This window comes from Zootermopsis nevadensis, unplaced genomic scaffold (assembly GCF_977971745.1).
Source record: "Zootermopsis nevadensis isolate Lab colony 2312 unplaced genomic scaffold, Znev_1.0 Znev_ptg000022l, whole genome shotgun sequence".
Taxonomy (NCBI): Eukaryota; Metazoa; Arthropoda; class Insecta; order Blattodea; family Termopsidae; genus Zootermopsis; species Zootermopsis nevadensis.
In genome coordinates this window covers 24,222,837-24,242,703 of record NW_028259154.1, presented here as the reverse complement: position 1 = coordinate 24,242,703, position 19,867 = coordinate 24,222,837, and the positions used below count along the sequence as shown (strand labels likewise).

Below are 19,867 nucleotides of genomic sequence, written 5' to 3'. Positions count from 1 at the left end.
CTCCGGAGGTCCGGATTAGCTCTATCTAGTGGGCCCAACTGAGTAGGAACCTGATGACGGAGATAGAGCCCCATCTCCGAAACGTCGTTTTACGTTTTTTACGTTTTATTACTAGACGATGGATAATATCCAAGTAAATTTTTATTCAATTGACTCTTCACCATCGTCAAGAAGTTTTAGATTTGTTAACCGTGTTGGCTTGCGACGTCACAGCGATAAATACTAGAAAATATGCGTGATTTAACATCGTTTCATTTGTAGAACACAAAATGTATTAGTAAGTAATTCGGTGTCTATTTCTTGCATTGCACAAACTTCCATATGCCAGTTATCAGGTTAAAGTACCCATGTATTTTTTTTATATGTTTATTTGTGGTTTATTTATATGCGCTGCTAATAACCTATATTATACAGCTTCAGTCTTATGATAATTCTTGACGAATAAATGGTAAAGGATTTTAGAGGAACTGGCTGTGACATAATTTAGTGTACTGTACAAGAATTTGATTGGAGTCACTAAGGAATACCATGATAATCTGTCAGATAATCCCTGCGCCGGGTTGAAATATAAGAAGGCCTATTAGAAGACATACGTAATTTATAATTTCAGTGTAGGTTGGTTGGTTAATGCTTGCCCATTGGATATGTGTACTGGTTAATCGACGTATTTCTATTTATTAGGCCTAATTACTTTCGTCGTTCGACAGGGTGATTATGTATACGATCCAGGGGACAAATATTCCCCTTAGGTGCACAAAGGAAAATTTGTACGTTATATACTCTTCATTTGAACTATGTTTAACAGATTTTATTAGTAGCAGTATTTACCTTGTTTGAAACATGTTACAATGCTTCGGGCCGTCTATTGTAACTGTATACAAAATTTAAGTTCAAACCCTGAGGGGCGAAGTTTTCCGAAAATTCTTTTTGTGAAATCGCTCAAAAAATTACTCGGATCACCTCCGTTGCTGGATTACAATTAACACACGAAATTTATTGTTTTTTTTTACTAGTCTTTTTTGTAAAAACCGTCACAACAGTGAATTTCGTGTAGGGAAGTTGCTCGTGCCATCTGTTGTCAAGCTTAAGAACTGTACTCTAAAAGTATCGATTCTGTGTTTGTCTCTTGTTTGAGATATTTCTCCTATCGTTTCACAATAATAATCGACTTTCAGTATGGCCGGGAATGTGAATAGAGTTGGCATTGTGTAAACAAGTAATTGTGCCTAAGAAGACACTGTTGGCATTTGAGATAACATGGTTACGATAAGAAAAATATGAAGATTCAAAAAAGCAATGTTAAGTTCTGTAACGCGCTATAAAACCGAAACCAATGGCAAACATAGAAGAAAGTGTGTCAACTTTTAGGTTAATCAGGGGTTCATTACCCTTAAAATTCAACTTATGTAGTTGCTTATTACTGGCAACGACTTTATTATGCGTTATTATACTTCTTTACGAATGGAAGGACTACATAAAGGCTGTGTTGTTTTGGGTAGAAACTCTGGAACATTGGCTAATTTGTGTTATATTTCTAGGGATGTTTACATTAGTGTCATTTCCTTTCACATGGGGTTACACATTTTTAGTGATCTCCTCAGGGTATTTATTTGGAGTTCCTCGTGGCCTTGTGACAGTTGTTGTTACTGTAAATCTTGGAGTTGTCATTGCCCATTATACTATGAGAACTTTCAGGACCAAATTTCCAGTTACAAAACTTTATAATAATGACAAAGTGCATGCTATTTTAATGGTTGTGTCTGGGCCACGTGCGTTTAAAGTTGCTGTGTTTGCTCGTTTAACACCAATACCATTTGGACTGCAAAATACAATTTTTGCTGTAAGTTAATTAGTCTTATTTTAAAGGTTTATTATATATTCTGCGTGAAGTATAATGCACTAATATATTGAATTCAAGAACTTTTTATTGAATTAAGTACAGTAGTTTGCTGCACTTTTTGCAGCAGGTGACAACTTGCTGTTATCTTGAGCCATTACTTTTTACAGGTTAGTAATATCAATACAAAGGAATACTTAATTGCAACATTTTTTGGACTTTTCCCAGCACAAATCATTAATGTGTATTTGGGCAGCACTCTTAGATCAATGGAAGAAGTTCTTTCAAATAAATCCACAGCAGCTACAGGATTTATTGTGTTCTTTCAGGTTAGTTATAATTGTACTTTGTAGAAATATGTTTTGGCATTGTCAGATCCAGTCTTTCTTCCTCCTCACACTTTCAATCCATGCTTTTGTTAAAGTCAGTCTGAAATACAAGTTGAATATTGTAGTAAGTTTGCAAGATATTATTTCTTTAGAAAATTATAATTTCATTTTAGAAACTATACACAAACCAACATTTTTAATGTCATTGCCAAGGTTTAAAGGTTATAAATTTTAATGTGGTACTGTTGTATTATTTGCCAGTTTTATTTTTGAGATGTCACTATTTCCCTGCTGTAACTCCATTATCATTACTAATGATGTTTCTAATTGTTCCTTTGAAAATCCCTTCTCTCCATATTTTGCATTGAAATCTAGCATAATTCTTAAGTACGTGCTTTATTTTTGTATGCTCACTTTTATCCTCAAGATACTTACACATCCATACATTATGATCTAAGTATACATGTTTGTAACTGACACAACTCTTGTTTCCAGATTGTGATTGGAATATCATTGATGATGTATGTTGTTGTAAAGGCTCGTGGTGAATTACGCAAGACTTTGAATGAAGATTTTCCATCAAATGATGATGCACTTTTCAACACTTCAAATCCTCTTTTGATAGTTTAAAGCTTTAATGAGCCAGTCAAATTTCCCTGAGGCCAGCATCAGAAATAGTGCCATGACACGTAAGTTGCAATCCAGGTACTTGAAATAGAAGTATAATACAAAGATTTATTGTTTTTAAAACATTTGGAAATTAATTGAGTATTAAAATAAGAATAAGTGAATATCAGATGTAATATAATAATAATTAAAAGGTCTTTGAAGTTATGGAGCTTAATAACTACCAAATTAAATGATTCAGAGTCTAATTTGGAAGTTGATAGTGATTCAGCTAAACAAGAAATTCCATGCCTATTATGGAACCCAAAAGTTCATTATCATGTTCATAAAACTCACCACTTATGTTTGAAAGAAAAAATGATGATTCTGGTATGCACAGTTTTGAAACTCTCTTTCAGGGTTCAAATTTTTTTTAAGTATGTCAAGATATATGAACAGTTTTGTTTTTTGATGAAAGACTCGGGTTAGAAGCCGCGTAAGGTGACTGAATGGTGAATACACCATATCCTGTGCCAACGTTTTGAGAGCTGTCTCTGCTCTAATCCTCAGGGCAGCTGCATAACAAACTGGTCCTCACTCGCCGATGGGAACTGGTGATGGACGGCAAGTAGTAGCATGTTATAGTTACCAAGAAAGACGCACAGTTATCAGAAATTCCTATCATGACAAGAAAATAATGATTTTTAGAACAAATTAAAAATTAAGTTCACTCCCAAGCTACTTTAATATTACTGTTGTTCTATGGGTTGTGACTTTATTTTTCCACTGTGAAATGGTTAAGTAGTATTAATAGCAGAATTTACCTTATAAAAATGGACTTTATGGTTAGTGATTTTTCAGTTACAAGTTTGTATTTATTGCATTTGTTGACATATTACAATTATGCATTATTAAGAGGCTGTGCACTAACATTGCTAAAGACATTTAAGTTTGTAACAGTTCTAAATATACAACTTGCGTGTACTGCAATAGAATAGTTCTTATTCTGTACTTTGGCATTCATAAACAAGTATTTTGACATATTAGGTAGCAATGTTAATGCAAGAAATAGTAATGAAGTTGTATTATTGATTTCAAATCAAATTACTGGACAAATTGTGACTGCTAAATTGTAAGAGGCTGTGGGGTACAAATGTACAGTAGAATAGTATAAGGTAATAAAAATATATTATTTGATATAAATTGTGGATATACATTAAATATAATTATTAGTTATATAATTCTTATATGCTTTGACAGTATGTTTGGTTCATTTGCTTTTATACCTGAGATGTGTGTTTCAGTCACGGCTATTCAACTATATGCAACTTCATTTAGTCAAAGTAAAGTGAACAACACATGACACTTCTTATTCAAGCCACCAGAATGAAGAAAAAGAGATTGATAAGAAGTATAACAAATATGGGTAGCTCCAGTATCATGGCCAATGTAGAATTGAAAGTGTATGTCAGCAATATTAATGTTTATGTAACACATTTTTATGGTGACATTTTCCTAGACAACACAAATCAAATTGAAATGTATAATATTGATGTGCAGAAACTGTCATCACTCTGTAATTTCCTCACCTGATTGAATATTGTAAGGGAATGATTTATCCTCATTGATTTTTAATTTTTCTAGCTATGCCATCAGGAAAGGCCTCTTACAGGCCAGTACAGAAATTAATCTAGAAGTAAACACATTAAAAACAAGTAGCAGTTTACCATTTCAGAGGTCCTTGCTGCCTCCGTCATCAGGTGAATACTCATTGCCCTGATGATGGACGCAGCAAGGACCTCTGAAATGTTGGTAAACTTCTACCAGACTACATGGTAATACAACCCAATAGATAGTCATCTTTATATTTAATATACATCGTGTCCACTGACGAAGTTAAATGAAAACTGTAAATTCCTTGTTCCTGGCAGAAATTGCATGACTCAGCACCATGTTCCATCAAATAGAAAGCTAAAGTAATTACCTTTAACTTGAGTTGTATATTTTTACAAATCTGTTATCACAGAAATTTTTCTGGACCTCACATTAACTGGTGACAGTGTCACTCCAACCTTGTGAGTTAAATAGCTGCCATGTCATTTGTACAGATGTTAAGAAATTACTGACATGATATTTATAACAAGTTACAATGAAAAATCTGTCAGCTGGTTCTAAAGGTATAAAGGGAACAGACACATATGAGCCTGTATTTTTTGTAAAATAAGGAAAATAAGCGAAAAATGCTTATAGAATGAAAATGTTCTGGCTACATTTTAACAGTCTTCTGATGCTTCTGAATTGCAATTTTAAAAACGTCAATTGCAAAATCAACATCTTCTTTGGTGATGCACATTGGTGGTTTCATTCGGAATATCTGTAAGATATAATCAGTTCAATTCCTATTTACTAGTCCACCTAAAGGATTACAACATACAATTAATACTAATATATGAGGCATGATGAGATAGTAACTTCTGCACATGCCATATATTTAATCTTATTAAATTATTAGAATAAGAAAGCCATTCCCTTATGATATACTGGCTCAAGATAGGCTGTATTAATCAGAATCAAAATCAGTAATACTTACATTTTTATACATTCCTCCACGACCAATAATAACACCCATATTTTTACAGTCATCCCAGATGTTCAGAAACTGGTTGGCTGGAAGGGGAATTTTTGTTTCTTTATCAGTTACCATCTCAATCCCAATCATTAGCCCTGCCCCTCTCACATCCCCTATACATTCAAACTGATCTCTCAAATCAGAGAGTTTCATAAGAAGGTAGGCTCCAACAGTATGGGCATTTTCCTGAATCCTTTCTTCTTCTATAACCTGAAGAGTGAAAAGAAAATCTTGACAATGTACAGAAACTTTTGGTATATGAAGATGATATGTAAAAAAGTGACTCAACTGCCTACGAAAGATTTTAATTAAGGGGCATGAGTCTGCATTTTATCTTGGATCATTATTAATTCTGTCAGATGAAAGGACTTAATCTGAAGCAATTCTGCCTGTTTGTAGAACTGAACATAATTAATAACATATTGTTTGCTGCAACTTACATTCAGGACTGCCAAGCCTGCAGCACATGCTACTGGATTACCTCCAAATGTGTTGTAAAAATATGCCTCTTTCAGTGATTCAGCTAAAGCGGGTGTTGTGATAACAGCACCCATGGGAAGACCATTGCAAATTCCCTTTGCCATGGTAACAATATCTGGTGTCACACCATGCATTTCAAATCCCCAGAAATGTTCTCCAGTCCTTCCAAAACCTGTCTGTACCTAAATAATACACATAATGGCAGCTAGAATATTATTTTATAATTTCTGAAATTGTTTTCATAGAATGACCATATGTCTTAGCATGTTCAGGACAGTATTAGTATCAGAAAGGACTGGAAATAAACAGTCAAAACCTGGCACTTGGTTATGCTGATTTGATTCAAGAAATTGGTTCAGAAGTAAATGCAGTTCAAACTATGTATATGAACATGCATTAACAGACAGAAGATGACTCGTCTTCAGGGGTGTTGTGCCAAGTAGTCTAGTAAAAGTGGCTGGTGTTTGAGAGGTGTGTATTGCCTCCATCATCAGGGCATTACAACTTGTAGAATTTCCGTAAAGCCAGTTATTAATTTAGTTATGAGTTAATTATTTTATGTATTGGCAGTCATGAAACATACTACAAATAGCTGACAACCAAACGATTCTCCATCCTCTACACTACCACTAACCAATGAAGATGGGGAACCTGCAGATGCATTATTTTGCAAAGAAAGTTTATTTATTCCAATGAAACTTATTGTTTTTAAACAAAGGCAAATAGCATGACAGGAATAAATAAATACCTCATCAGCAATGCAGACTCCACCATTCATCCTCACCAATTCATATGCTTTTTTCAAAAATCCCTTTGGATACTGAACAGTGCCACCAATACCCTGTTCAGAAAGAAATATTTGGTTAAGCTGCTCCACAACTGTTGTGAAACAAAATCAGTCACTGTGAGAAAGAAATACTAGCCTGAACAGACTCAGCAAATAAACCAGCTATTTTACCCTTAGGTACAGAATACTTGAAAATTTCCTCCAGTTGACCATAGTACATGTCACAAGCATTACACTCATTTTGTTTGCAGTTGCAGTGGCGTGTAGTTTGGACAGGTGAATCACGACAATGAGAGCCTCCCCATAGTCCTTGATAAACATCTGGATTCATAGCCTGTAAGGTACCAGACAAAAATAAGATACTTCAGTAATTGTCAGTTACAACAGTGATTGATTCATGGGTTATTTAACTAAGCCATATTCATTACTGAGGTTATGTAGCATCAAATGATGGCTATTATAATGCAGCAGAAAGGACTTTGTGTTTACCTCTTTCAAGGTACTGACTTCACATTCATCAAGATTTACATTGTAAACATCAAACAAATCACTTATTTAATTATGCTTCTGTGGAAGAAATATGACAATCATTTTAAGAGTTTTTCAAAAGTGTGGACATCTGGAAGTAAAAGTCCTGGATCAGTGAATTAAAGGAGGAAATTAAGTAAGTAATAAAGACACTGATAGAACATGAGGCAGATGGGAAATTGTGTAGTTATCCAGCATAAATCCCAAATTGGCTGGTCCACTCTAAACAGATCTGTGTAAAGCCATATCATTACATGCCAATGTTGGCACATAGGGGAAAGGAGGTATAGCTCCTACTCATTCTCAACCACAGCCTCGGTACCCACTACATAGGAGGCTGGGTGGGTCCCAGAGCCAGTCTGGATGCATAGGCCATGTTGGGGGTCGAATCCCACTTGTCAAGCCTGTAGCCAGTTGCCAGTCACTATATTGATTGAGCTACACAGTTGACAAACATCTGTGTAGTACCAATCAGTAAGAGGTTAAGAAAATAAAAGTCTTAGCATAGAGCGTTTTAGGCTGAGTGTAACAATTATGCACAATTTCAGAAGGAACTTTAAAGTACTACTTACATGATGGAAACCAAATGCCAAAGGAACATGATTTTTCCAAGAAGACTGTGCAGTAAGGTTCATTGTTAAAGAACTCATTCCATGATAACTATTACGGAAAGAGATTATGTCAGAGTTTTTAGTATGTAATCGAGCCAGAAATATAGCAAAGTCATTTGCTTCTGACCCACTGTTCACAAAGTAAACAACCTATAAACAGAAGGAAGTTTTGGTTAAAATGTACTGTAACTGTTACATTAACATTTGATTATTACAGTTGTTCACAATTACACAAATAAAAACAATTACAGTTTAAAGTAAAAGTGGAACAGAAGAGGAGAAGACAATCAAGATGGGTACAGCAAATTAGGAAGGATATGACACAGCAAGAAGGAAGGAAATGGAGGAGGAGATGTGAGAAAGTGCAGAGAGATGGAGAGGCTGGGTTTTCAGATGACATACATAAAATGGAGATGTGTTTGGAAGAAGAAGAACAATCACAAACTTACTAAATTACCTTCAAATCTCCAGGAAGTTTAGAAGTAAGTTTTTCAGCATATTCATGCAATATTGGATTCATGTAACAATTTGAGGTGTGCCACAGTGCATTCATTTGTTGCATTGCTGCTTGATTGACCTTCCTATAAAACAAAATAACTTTCTGAACAGATACAGTCTTTACAGTACTTGTATTAACCCTTCCCATGCTGAATTTAAGTAAAGACAAACAACTTGCTGAAAAGAATAATAGTACTTACATTATCTGTTTGCATGCTGAATTTTAGTGCAAACACAATACTTCTCTTAGGATCGTTTCATAATATTGTATGGTTTCTTTTGTTAGAAAGTCAGATATTCTTAACTGCTGAGAAATGAGATGACAACTATTTTGTGAAATTTTAACATGCAAAATTATTCAGACTGCAAGGATTAATATTTCTGAGGGAAATGTCTCATGCATAGTGTAGAAAGGTTTGAATGATATAGGATATGATTTCTAACTGGTAACCTCCCTAATAATGCACATTATTAGAAAATACTATTTTGGTGTCCAAATTCCCTTTTAGCCTACTCTGCTTGTTGATTAGCAAGTCACTTTTTGTAATCACAGCTGTTAAGATCTCTGACTTCTGATCTTGAACATCCAGCCAGTCTCGAGAGTGTCAGGTTTGATCTCATATCACTACAGAATATATACATATATGTACGTGAAAAGAATTGCACCTAGATTTAAATCCATGCAACTTTTCCAGGATTTTAATTTCTTATGTACATTAACATCCCGCGCCGTAGCTGCGTGGTCTGAGGCATCATGCTTCGGACCGGCGATACGGAATGCACGCTGGTTTGAGTCTCGGGGGAGAAGAAATTTTCTCTTGGGCTTTTGACCAGTGTATGGGACCAGTGCCAACCCAGCATTATGAGGAAATTGGGGAGCTACAATAAGTAGCTAATCCGGTCAGGAAAGCTAGCAATGGCTGGGGGTTCGTCGTGCTGACCACACATCACCCTATATCTGGTTGGATGATCGTTCACCTCTGCTTAGGCATGTGAACGTGAGGCCAGAAGTCAAGCTAGTCGGCTTTGGCTCTCTGGAGCTGTTACGCCACAGATTTAATTTAATTTTTAATGTACAGTAACTCATTGTTTTTTACTTCCATCTGTATGTGCCTTACATAAGCATAGACAGAAGCTTTGAAATTATTATTATTATGTACATAACTCCAGATGTTAAATGAAAGCTAGTGTATTTGCTGTACAATGGGTGTAGACAGGTGGCTGAAGGTGGGAAAAGATTACAAAGCTCCAGGAGAGATTTACTGAAATAGGGATATGTTTATATTGTATATAATCTTACGGATGACAGTGCCCCACACTAACAGTAACAATGCCTCCAAACATGTCAAGATATCTTCTCCCAGTGTGATCAAACAGCCACTGCATTTTGCCCTCATGGATGAGAAGTGGTTCCTTAAAATCTGGTGCAAAGGCAGTTAAAATATTTCTTGTTCTTATACGTTTCACATGCTCATAGCTTGGGCCCTAGAACAAAAGTGGCAGATGTGTCCTGTGTTAATGATTCTGCCTGCATTCAGTCGTTAAGAAATAACTACAATGAGATTTTTTACATTGATATGTGCAGAATGAATACATACCACATATATTTTAGGTTTATATTCAAAATCTGGCATTTGAGGGATTGGTTGTGAGTAAATATTGCAATTTCTCACCCACAATTGGAATGCTGTAGACAAAGACAAAATGCATAACCATCAAAATAAAATATTGTACCAAATTTAATAACAAGTCAAAATGAAATATAATCTATTAATATGTAAATCTTTATTAATTTTGTCTGTTGTTGTCACTGCTGATATTGTTATTATTGCTGCTGTTACTACTAAAAAAACAACAATAAAAATAATAATGCCACCACCGCTAAATATTTTTCTTGCATTCTTTTCTTTCTGAAAAAAGAGGCCTGCCTGAAGGTTCCAATGAACTGCCCTGTGGAGGTGTTGGGTATGCCCACACCACGGTGGGTAGGGAGTCCCTTCGCCTGCGCTGGCAGAGGCCAGGACCCGGCTCCGGACAATGGACATGGCGACGGGTTCCAATTAACTGCCCGAGTCCACCGCCCATGGAGTCGTTGGGTTTGCCCACCTGGCCTAGGGCACCCAGTCCGTTCGCCTGCGCGGACAGAGACGCACACCAGGCTCCGGACAAAGGCCCGGGTGCCTAGTGGCAGGTTCCAACGACGGACGAGTCCAACTCGTTGGCTTTGCGCCTGCACGCAAGGGCTAACGGTGGGGCCTTGCGGAAGACAGGAGTCTCTCGCCAGGAGAGCCATGTAGTAACCAACAAAGGGCGGAGTCTTGCACAAGCGCAAGACATCGCCCCTTGCTACGTGACACCATTCCAACACGCAAGAATAATAATGGCAAACAGAGTAATCGGCCATGTCATCCAACTGTCTTAACTTATCCACCTGGGTACAGATCTTGTCAGCAGGAGATAGTAAGAATATAAAATAAAGATATAGGGCCATTCATAAAATTCTTCCACCCTCTGTACAGGAAGACACTAGCGGTAGGTTCGTATGTTCCGGCAAAGTTATTTTTATATGCTGCTGTACTGACTGACGGAAACAAGTGGCAAACTTTATTGCTTCCTTTCATCCTCCTTCCTACCTTCATTGGGATCTCTCAACAAGGTCAGCGGCCAAAAAGAGTAGAGGGTTCTATTTAGACGGACAGACCAAGCAGGATGCCAAAAAATTCGAATACTGTGGATCACATGAACATCAATATTATAAAGGATTCGATAATACTCATCTGAATACTATCGATGCTGCTAATCATTCGATAGTATTCATGATTATGCTGTCAGTACGTAACAGTCGTGCTCTACGTATGGATTATAGTGTGAATTTTCGGAGCCGAGACCTAAGTCAGTGTCGCCAACATGTTTCTACTATTTAATCGTGGGAGTCAATTTATTTATATCTCTAAAGTGCTTTGATACATAATATGTCACACTATTTATATTCAACACTGCTTCCTTCACCTGCGTGACTTCTTGGAATACACCAAGAACTAAAATGAACTGGGTTCAATCGAAGTAAACTCATTTTACTGTTCTGGAAATACAAATACGTCAGCGTCAAACACAACTCTTTATTTCTGAGTTGCACGTGTGGTACACACCCAAGGAAAGATTGCTCGGGTTTTACAGATACCAAGACGTCAAGTACTGTTTTGATTATGGCGGAAGGCAGTGGTGAAGAAGAAAACCCTTATTCGTTTCATAGTTACTCACGAAAAAATGAACGTAAATCTACCGAGGGCAATGATGTCAAGGAGGAAAATAGTGTAAAACCAGACTTAGGCCTTGGCAATGCGCAGACTTGTGAGAAAAAAGTGGTTATGGAGAATCTTGGTTCAGGTAAAGATTCCACTAAGTTGGTTTAACCACATTGTTAATGTATTTTCTGTCTATTATTATCTCGTTTATTAATATAATGTAAGTAATCCATCATGTTAATCCGCCTTCTATTATTCATGTAAGTATAAGGAAGTGATTGTTAGCTTTATTGTATGAATTGCTGTGTTCGTTTCCTTCGTCGTTTATAACAAATTAGTCATGAAATAACATTTAGTATACGTTCATACTTTGTTTATTATAAAGACAGACAAGTAATTGCAAGTGATTGTTTCAATGTAGAAGATTGCCCTTGTCAGTTTGTCCTGTGATTATGGCATATCCCACAAATATATATAATAACAAATGACTTTGATACAATTGCCCTACAACTATGAATGGAGTTGATAACAAGTCTTATGCTTTAAATTCCAAAACAGTTTTAATCACCCACATTTGTATATATCTTTGTATGAATAGTAGTCAAATGTATGAAATGAAAAATCTCTATTGAGAGCTTTGGTTCTTCTATTTAATACAATGTACAACTTCAGATTTTGGGTGAGCGCTTCAGCAGATACTAGTGTTAACCAACGTTTTGGCAAACATTGCAGTTGCTGTTTCCGTTTTAAAGGTGGATGAAGTGGGGTCATTACAGAAGGCTTTCTGTAAAAATAACTGCTGTTGAAAATGACAACTGCAGTGTGTACTGAAATGTTAACACCAAATTTCCAATGTGTCTGTCACCTGAAAGCTGAAGTTATATGTTGAACTCCAGCCACTTAAACCTATGGGTAAGAAATTGCCAGAAGCATGCCTAACTGTAAAAATAAATTTCATACATGAATATTAGTCATTGGCACATTTTATTAATCCTGAAATTTTGATGCATTCAAAACAGCAACTTATTGTAACTTTCCAAATTCATTGTTATACTATACAGGGATTTTCTGCTTATCCAACTAACCTCGAGACTTATTATCATTTCTAAGTTCTAATAATTAAATTGTTAGAGCTAGAATTGTTTGAGTGTGGCAATAATTTTAATTTAAAGCTGTTATTCTGTTCCTGTTGTTTTGGGCAGGAAGTGACATGCCAAGGAGAGAGGAAAATCCGTTTTCATTCAAACACTTCCTCAAGCGAGATGCAGGGAACAATTACCATAGTACTGGTGCAAGACCAAAAGTTTATTCTAATCTAGCCAATGAAGGTTTTGGACATTTGGCACCAGAATCATCTGATTCAGATCCTGGACTGTATAGCAGAAGCACAACACCTTGTCATGCTGGAACTCCAGAATTGACCTCAGTGCTTCCAGATTTTGTTCAGGATCATCTGGTAGTGGAACAATGTTATCTGAACCTTTCTGAGAGTTCAAAAACTCCTCAAATTGCAGTGGATCTTGAAAATTTACTGGACTTTACTATAGACAGCACCACACCAGCACGTGAAACAACGGATGGTAGCAGCATTGGAATTAATAGAAACCGATCTCATCAGTGGAATGAACCAAAGAGGACTCATTCAGATGTGTTGCAAAGTGACATTCCATTTGATTTGACAGGCACCACAGGTAATCAGAGCTTACCAAAAAGTGTTAGAAATTACTCAGAACCTGTTCCTCTAGATTTACCGAGTTTTGATGGAAGCCCTGTTGAAAGTAAGGGAAGGTCAGTAATACCTGGAGGTGGTTTTCCATTTGATCTCCCTCTTGTTAGTGAAGCTAAAGATGGGACTGCATGCACATCATTATCTGGAGTAAGGAGTGGTATACAGATTGGTGAAGTGGGGGTATCTAAGAGTCTACCTGACTTTCTTTCTGATGGACCAATTCACAGTGACCGCCATAATGGTGTAGATCAACCTACTGACTGTACAGATGCAAGTACTAGCAACAGCATATCAAGATCACAGTCCCCAGACCCACAGAGGGTGAGTAAGAATGTTTGATCTGACATTATTTTTATGACTTGTTGAAAATATATTAATTTTGCTGTATAGGCATTGTTTATGTTTAGCATAAGTAAAGAATGTCTTATGGGCTTGTTCTGTCTGTATTTCATGTCTTTCAGATGAAAAGATTGTTCAGCCATTTATCAGTGGCCGTATGAAATATAAGTGTTACCATTGAGCATTGGGACAGAAATTATACAAGTCCCAAACATATTAAGAACTTGAACTTTGTGTTGAAGTGGTGTAGTGATGGTGATGATAGTTATGATTCTGATGGTCATGATTATTGTGATGATTATGATTACAGTGATGATTATGTGGCAGGAACTGATCTGACATGTCTTAGCTGAATATGATAACAAAAGAGATGTTAGAGGTATAAGTCACAAAGGTGATGTTAAATTGATGTTTGTAATGGTGACAGTATTTTCTTTATAGTAGGGACTGGTTGTCATGACAACATCAGGTGAAAACCTGTTCTGCTGAAGGTCTTTGTAAATTTTGTCAGATTTTTTCAAATGACAAGAAATTGATTTATGTTTATTAATATATGATGTTTAAACATTTGTATTTCCTTTAAGTTTGTTTTCAAGCAATTTTTTTTATTCTGATCTAGTAATTGCTGTTACTTGTAAGTAGAATGTTTTGAACCAGAAAGGGAGATATTAAAATTATTTGTTGTTTACTCTTGCTCACAGATATTTCATCAAGTGTTTTTGTCTGCATGTATGTGTGTTGGAGTTATGATATTTTACAGTACTAAGAAAGAAAGAATGAACCCTGCTTCATATCAAAACAGTAATACTTATAGGCTTATGTTTTGATTAGTTGCAGTTGGAAAATGGAAGGTTAAGAAGAAATTTAGAAGTTTTAAGGCAGCAACTGGGAGATCAAACAAGAAGGTGAATTGTGTTCTATTTTTATAATGAAAGAGAACAGACTGGAAGTTAGCAGTTATGTAATTTACATACACACATTACGTTTACCCTTTCTTCAAACTGATTGCATGATGGAATGCTTTTTAAAGTTATGAAGACTTGAAGGATTAATTACTGAAGTTTTGTTACATATATTCTGGTGCTGAGCCCATTGCAGTTTTACCGTGCTATATTGCCTTTCTGATAGGTAGTTTTGGAGGTGGCATAAAGAGCTTAATTTTTGTTGCAAATCTAGAGTCCAGTACCTGGAGCAGGAACTGTTGACCATTCGCTCTAAGGAACGTGAGGAAACAGCAGTACTTGAGAAGGCAATTGAACAGGTGGCTGACAACTTGAAGAGAGCAACTGTAAGTACCACCGTGACTGTTCTCATAGTCAGAGATGGTTCTCGAAACATTGGCAGGTGATATGGTTTGTCAACTGTTCAGCCACCTGACACGGCTTGTAGCCCGATAGTATTTCATCATCATATTTCACTCTGCTTCAGTTGCAGTATACTGCCATCACTTGTGTTGTTAATAGTTTTCCTCCTTTTGCAGAGAAGAGCTGTAACTGCAGAAAATTCTGTCTCCAAGTTGAAACAAGAACTGAAGCTTCTTATGGTAAGTGGGTTAGAGAAGCCAATTTTTCAAGTAAATCACTGCCATGGCTAAATTAATGGGACTTCTTACTTTTGGGTTACATATATCAGTTTACATATATTATCAGTTTTGATTTGTTAAATATAATGTGTTCTGATTCCTGCAGTCCCATTTTCTAAGACCAAAATGTAGAAACTTCTATCCATGCAAAATATATATAGGATTGTTAATTGTTGCAAAATATCCAAACTCGGATATTTTTCAATTTTGTCTGTTCTTATTTCGTTATTAATTTCCTTGAATTTGTTGTAGCTTTGCATTTATGTGATTCATTTCAAAACAGACTTTGCTTTAATTGTAAGGTCAGGAACATTTTTCTTTTGCTAAGTTTTTGATTTTTTTATGCCTGATATAAATTACAGTAAGTTTATATATAATTTGTCATTGACTACTTGGGTTTACATGTTATTTTTTTAGAGTGAATTGACACTTCTGCGGCAAGAGAATCGAGAATTACGGTGTGGTCAGGCTGGTGCTAGTGCTTCGATAGAGCCAGATAATGAATCACAGTCACAGCGACTTGCTCAGGAATTGAGAGTGGCAGCGAACACTGCAGAACAGTCACTTAGGTAATATTACATGCAAATTTGGATTAAAAACAATATTAATTTGTTTCATGCAGTCAGTATATGCTTAATATATATGGTTCTATGGACTCTTCTTTTATTTACCATGTTTAGTCGGCTTTGGCTCTCTGGAGCTGTTACGCCACGGATTTAATTTTAATTTTAATCTAATTTTTAGATTGTTGCACTAAGAGAAAGTTTTACAGACCTGGTGTAACCATGTATTTTATGTTTGTGTTTATACTATTTCAATAAATTGGCCAGCTGTTGGCAAGTAAGTTTATTTTAAAGATTCAAATGAATAGACTGGAACACGGACAAGCCGTACAAATGACAGTGACTGTTCCTCTGACATGGAGAAAATTTTTGGAATCAAAAAATTATTACAGTCAGAATGCATAGGTAAGTGAAGAGATGAGTTACAGAAAGGCACCAACATCTTTAGTTTGCAATGTAAGTGAATAATATAGTATATGTAACACATAATATTTCATGACTGTGGCAAACATGTTTTTGTCTAATGAAGTGAGTTTTGAGGTATAGTGTTTGAATTTCTCATGTACTGTTTTTATTTATTTATTTATTTTTTTGTTATACAGGCAACTCTTGACTGGTGTTGGCAACCTGCGTGTTATTGCATCAACACTGGAGAATTTGCATCGGATTCAGGACCGGACAGGTGATTTTGTAGCAGAGTTCGATGATGATGACAGCGGACCAGCACTGTGAAAGAAGTACTTTTCTAAACACTGCTCTTGAGTCTCATCTGGTTGTGCAGTATGGTATTGTTCAAGGTAGGTCATTTGTATATAAAGATCATATTTTGGTGATGTCCTTTTTTTAATGCCCATTTGAGTTCTTATAATAAATGGAAAGATGAGTGGAATAACATTCTTACATTATTGCAGCTGCTGGGGTAATAATACATCTCGCAGCATTTCCATTTCCAAAGTGTTCAACAGCTTTCTTCAGGATTTCCAAGATCAAATTTTTCAATATAAGTGTTATTTTGGCATCTGATTTTTTTTTGTCTGCAAGCAAAAAGTTTGCTTTTGTGGGTACTGCATGTTGTCTTATTGTCTACAGAAGATCCATTAATTTAGTATTTTTTGTAATGTAAATATTTGTTAGTAAGTCAGGCAATTTGTGCTAGTTTTAAATGGTTCTTAACCAATATGATAGCTATACAGCCACCCTTATTACTAGATTTTTGCTATTGGTATACATTAGCTGTTTATGTTTCTTACTGTCTGCCATTCTGACATTAAACATACATTTCTTGATTTCTGAAAATAAAGTAAGGTTCAGGCCCAGTAGCCCATAATGATTCACCTCTCCTGCAAGTTTTTTTGTTTGACGTTTTAGCTATTGAGGGAAAATTAGGAACTTTGTCTGTAGATCTTCAAAGGAAATAGCTGAGTTGTATTATCATCCCACATGCTAATTTTGTACCGAGTTACTGCTGCTATTTTCAGTCATATTGTAAAATTGTTCTAATATGTAATGGTAGTACTGGTATTGTGTTTTATCTCTTATTTAATGAATGACAAAAAGAAGTTTGAAAATGTTATATTCTGTAACAGTATAATTATATTTATTATTATTTAAGTGTGCATACAACTAGTTTTAAAGTTGTTGTAATTTATGCTGTATTTTGTTATGAAAGCTCAGAAACCCCTTCATTCAAACAACATTTTAAATAATGTTTGTAGTTGATATATTCTTAAGGGCTTTTCATACCATAGTAAATAAATTATCATTGAATTTGAAATGTGATTCAACAGGAAATAAATTTAAAGTCATATGATTGTATTTTCTCAGTACAGTTATGCTTTGTGATGTCTTAAAGATGGCAGTCTTCAAACTTGCTGCCATGAGAACCTGAAATCTCACTCTTTCAATTTGTCCCTTCCAAAACCTAGTTTTCTTGTTGTCCTTGTTGTAGAAGTAATGTTAATATCTTTAGTGTTTCTATTGAAAGGTGACTGTGCTCCTGTAATACTTTATACCACATTACAATAGTTTCATTTTCTTTTCTCTCTTAGTGGAATTTGTATTTGGAGATGAGGCAAGTATGTAATGAATATGCAACAGTAGTTTGCGGAAATTTTCCTTACAATAAAGTACTGTATCACAACACCATGGGATTGCTGATTGACAAGTTATATGAAAACTATGTCGGGTGAATAATTTTCTCAATACACACAATAATGTATTTAGGTCCTCAGTAATATGGACCTTGCTCACACATGCTAGTACTAACAAATGCACTGCAAGTGCAGTACTGGTAAAATCTGTCAAAGGGATTAAAGTATTGATGTAAAAGTTCATTTACACATTTCAGTATGTTTGTTCTTGAAACAAATTGAAGCTTTCACATGGCAATATTAAAATAATAGAAATAATGTATTTCAGGTTTCATCAAAATCTGTCAGCTGCCGGTCACAGTGGCCGCATGGTCTGAGGCATGGGCCTCGTGCCGCTTGGACACTGGGACCGTGGGTTCGAATCCCACTCAAGGCATGGATGTTTGTCTGCATCTTTCTGTGTTGTGCTGTCCTGTGTACAGGTAGAGGCCTTGTGACAGGCTGATCACTCATTCAAGGAGTCCTACCAAATGTCTAAATAGATCACGCAACCTCCAAAAAAGAGAGGAAAGAAAAGTAGACCCCGTTAAAGCGGGACATATGCTAAGAAGAAGAAGAAGATCAAAATCTGTCAGCTTAAAAAATGTACAATTGAAAGATCATATAGATCCCATGTAAAGAGGGCCTTAAAATTAACCAAAGTAATTCAAAATGAAAAAAGACTTGGAAAAATTTAACCTACATCTATCAAACTAAGTTTGATAAACAAACAGATTTACGATGCACCCATTGAAATTTAAATGAGTTTATGTACATATGACATGAATTATGTTCTGATCTTGCATTATGTTGAACAGAATGAGCACACTTTCCATTCTAGCATGATCTCTAAACTATTCAAAATTGTATTGCTTTAGATAATTTGGGATGTGGGATATAAACAATCTGCCACAAACTGCTGCCCACACAAAAATTACTAAGTGTATGATTTTGACATATAAAATTGTTTTATAAAGTGCTATATTTATTAACATTAACTTATTTATGTTTATATCAGAGGGTCATAAAAGAAATTATGAAAAACACAATGTTACCATATATTCATATTTCTATTTATTTATAACATGTAAGCCAGATATTTAAAGTGCCAAATAACAGCTGCCTCATTAAAGAGAGAAATACAAAGGAGTTTAACACATTAAGATTTTGGTGCATAATGTACTAATGCGACTCATTTGCCCATTTTCAAATCAGTGCTCTGTCATGCACAAATAAATTCATAATCATTTCCTGGCAGTGCCCAAGGGCAGACAGTCAGCAGCTTCAATCATATACATTAAGTGTTTCTGACTAGATTCACTTTCACAGATGTCTGTTTCATGAATTTCATTTCATCTATAATTTCCACAAATATCATAATAACTTGTCATTTGATTCCTGCTTTGACAATTCTGCAATAAGATCCTTGAATTCATATACATTTGTTTGGGTTTCCATGTGACTTGTTTCAGAATTTATTTTGGAAGTTGGCCATAATTTATTTATGCAACTGAATGTACTGGAGCATCCCGACAATGCCGTTTGAGTTTCTGTTGAAACGAACATAGAGTCTTCCATGCCAAATTGTGGCCATGCTGTTTGTGTTTGGGTATTCGCAAATTCAAGTTCAGAGTAAAAATTATCATCACAAGTTTGAGTACACATATTTATATAAAGAAGATGATCAAAAGAAGAAAATTCCTCAGTAGTCTGTGTTTCAATGTTGGAACAAAACGTGAAAGATGTATCTTCATCAGCACAGTCTGTAAACAGATGGTCACTAAAATCGAATTCTGTCTGAGTTTCTGTGCTGCAGGAACGATTTACATCAAACGAAATTTTACGACGTTGCATTAGGAAAGTGTCAATTTGTGAAGGTGAGAATGTGGCCTCATCAGCTAATGTTCCCAGATTAGTTTCTATGTTTGACCTACATAAAGAAGTAGCCAATTCAGGCTCAAATGAGGGAGTTACA

General features: G+C 35.6%; 3 protein-coding genes across 7 annotated transcripts; 2 read left to right on the top strand and 1 right to left on the bottom strand.

Moving 5' to 3' along the window:
* The first annotated feature begins 61 nt into the window (after positions 1 to 61).
* Positions 62 to 4,396, top strand: LOC110828282 (transmembrane protein 64). Of its 3 annotated transcripts, none has more exons than XM_022060852.2 (4): positions 62 to 1,840; positions 2,008 to 2,166; positions 2,662 to 2,855; positions 3,251 to 4,396. In XM_022060852.2, exons 1-3 carry the CDS (start codon positions 1,334 to 1,336, stop codon positions 2,794 to 2,796), a joined length of 801 nt encoding a protein of 266 aa, XP_021916544.1. In that variant the 5' UTR covers positions 62 to 1,333; the 3' UTR covers positions 2,797 to 2,855; positions 3,251 to 4,396. The 3 variants fall into 3 exon arrangements, with proteins under 3 accessions (XP_021916544.1, XP_021916542.1, XP_021916543.1); XM_022060850.2 differs by having other exon boundaries at positions 3,192 to 4,396; XM_022060851.2 differs by having other exon boundaries at positions 63 to 1,840; positions 3,343 to 4,396.
* Positions 3,944 to 19,412, bottom strand: LOC110828279 (alanine--glyoxylate aminotransferase 2, mitochondrial). Its single transcript, XM_022060843.2, has 11 exons — positions 19,193 to 19,412; positions 10,234 to 10,486; positions 9,904 to 9,992; positions 9,606 to 9,790; positions 8,265 to 8,388; positions 7,769 to 7,957; positions 6,805 to 7,002; positions 6,630 to 6,722; positions 5,842 to 6,063; positions 5,363 to 5,611; positions 3,944 to 5,146 (listed from the first exon to the last, which is right to left on the bottom strand). The coding sequence occupies exons 1-11, from the start codon at positions 19,268 to 19,270 to the stop codon at positions 5,039 to 5,041; spliced, it is 1,788 nt and encodes a 595-aa protein (XP_021916535.2). The 5' UTR covers positions 19,271 to 19,412; the 3' UTR covers positions 3,944 to 5,038.
* Positions 11,214 to 17,905, top strand: l(3)04053 (lethal (3) 04053). Of its 3 annotated transcripts, none has more exons than XR_002542616.2 (8): positions 11,214 to 11,692; positions 12,753 to 13,600; positions 14,450 to 14,523; positions 14,795 to 14,906; positions 15,099 to 15,161; positions 15,618 to 15,769; positions 16,366 to 16,560; positions 17,812 to 17,905. XR_002542616.2 is itself a non-coding variant. In XM_022060849.2 (7 exons), the coding sequence occupies exons 1-7, from the start codon at positions 11,512 to 11,514 to the stop codon at positions 16,493 to 16,495; spliced, it is 1,560 nt and encodes a 519-aa protein (XP_021916541.2). In that variant the 5' UTR covers positions 11,214 to 11,511; the 3' UTR covers positions 16,496 to 17,578. The 3 variants fall into 3 exon arrangements, 1 of the variants encoding a protein (XP_021916541.2); XR_002542615.2 differs by lacking the exon at positions 17,812 to 17,905 and adding an exon at positions 16,675 to 17,578; XM_022060849.2 differs by lacking the exon at positions 17,812 to 17,905 and having other exon boundaries at positions 16,366 to 17,578.
* Positions 19,413 to 19,867: the final 455 nt, after the last annotated feature.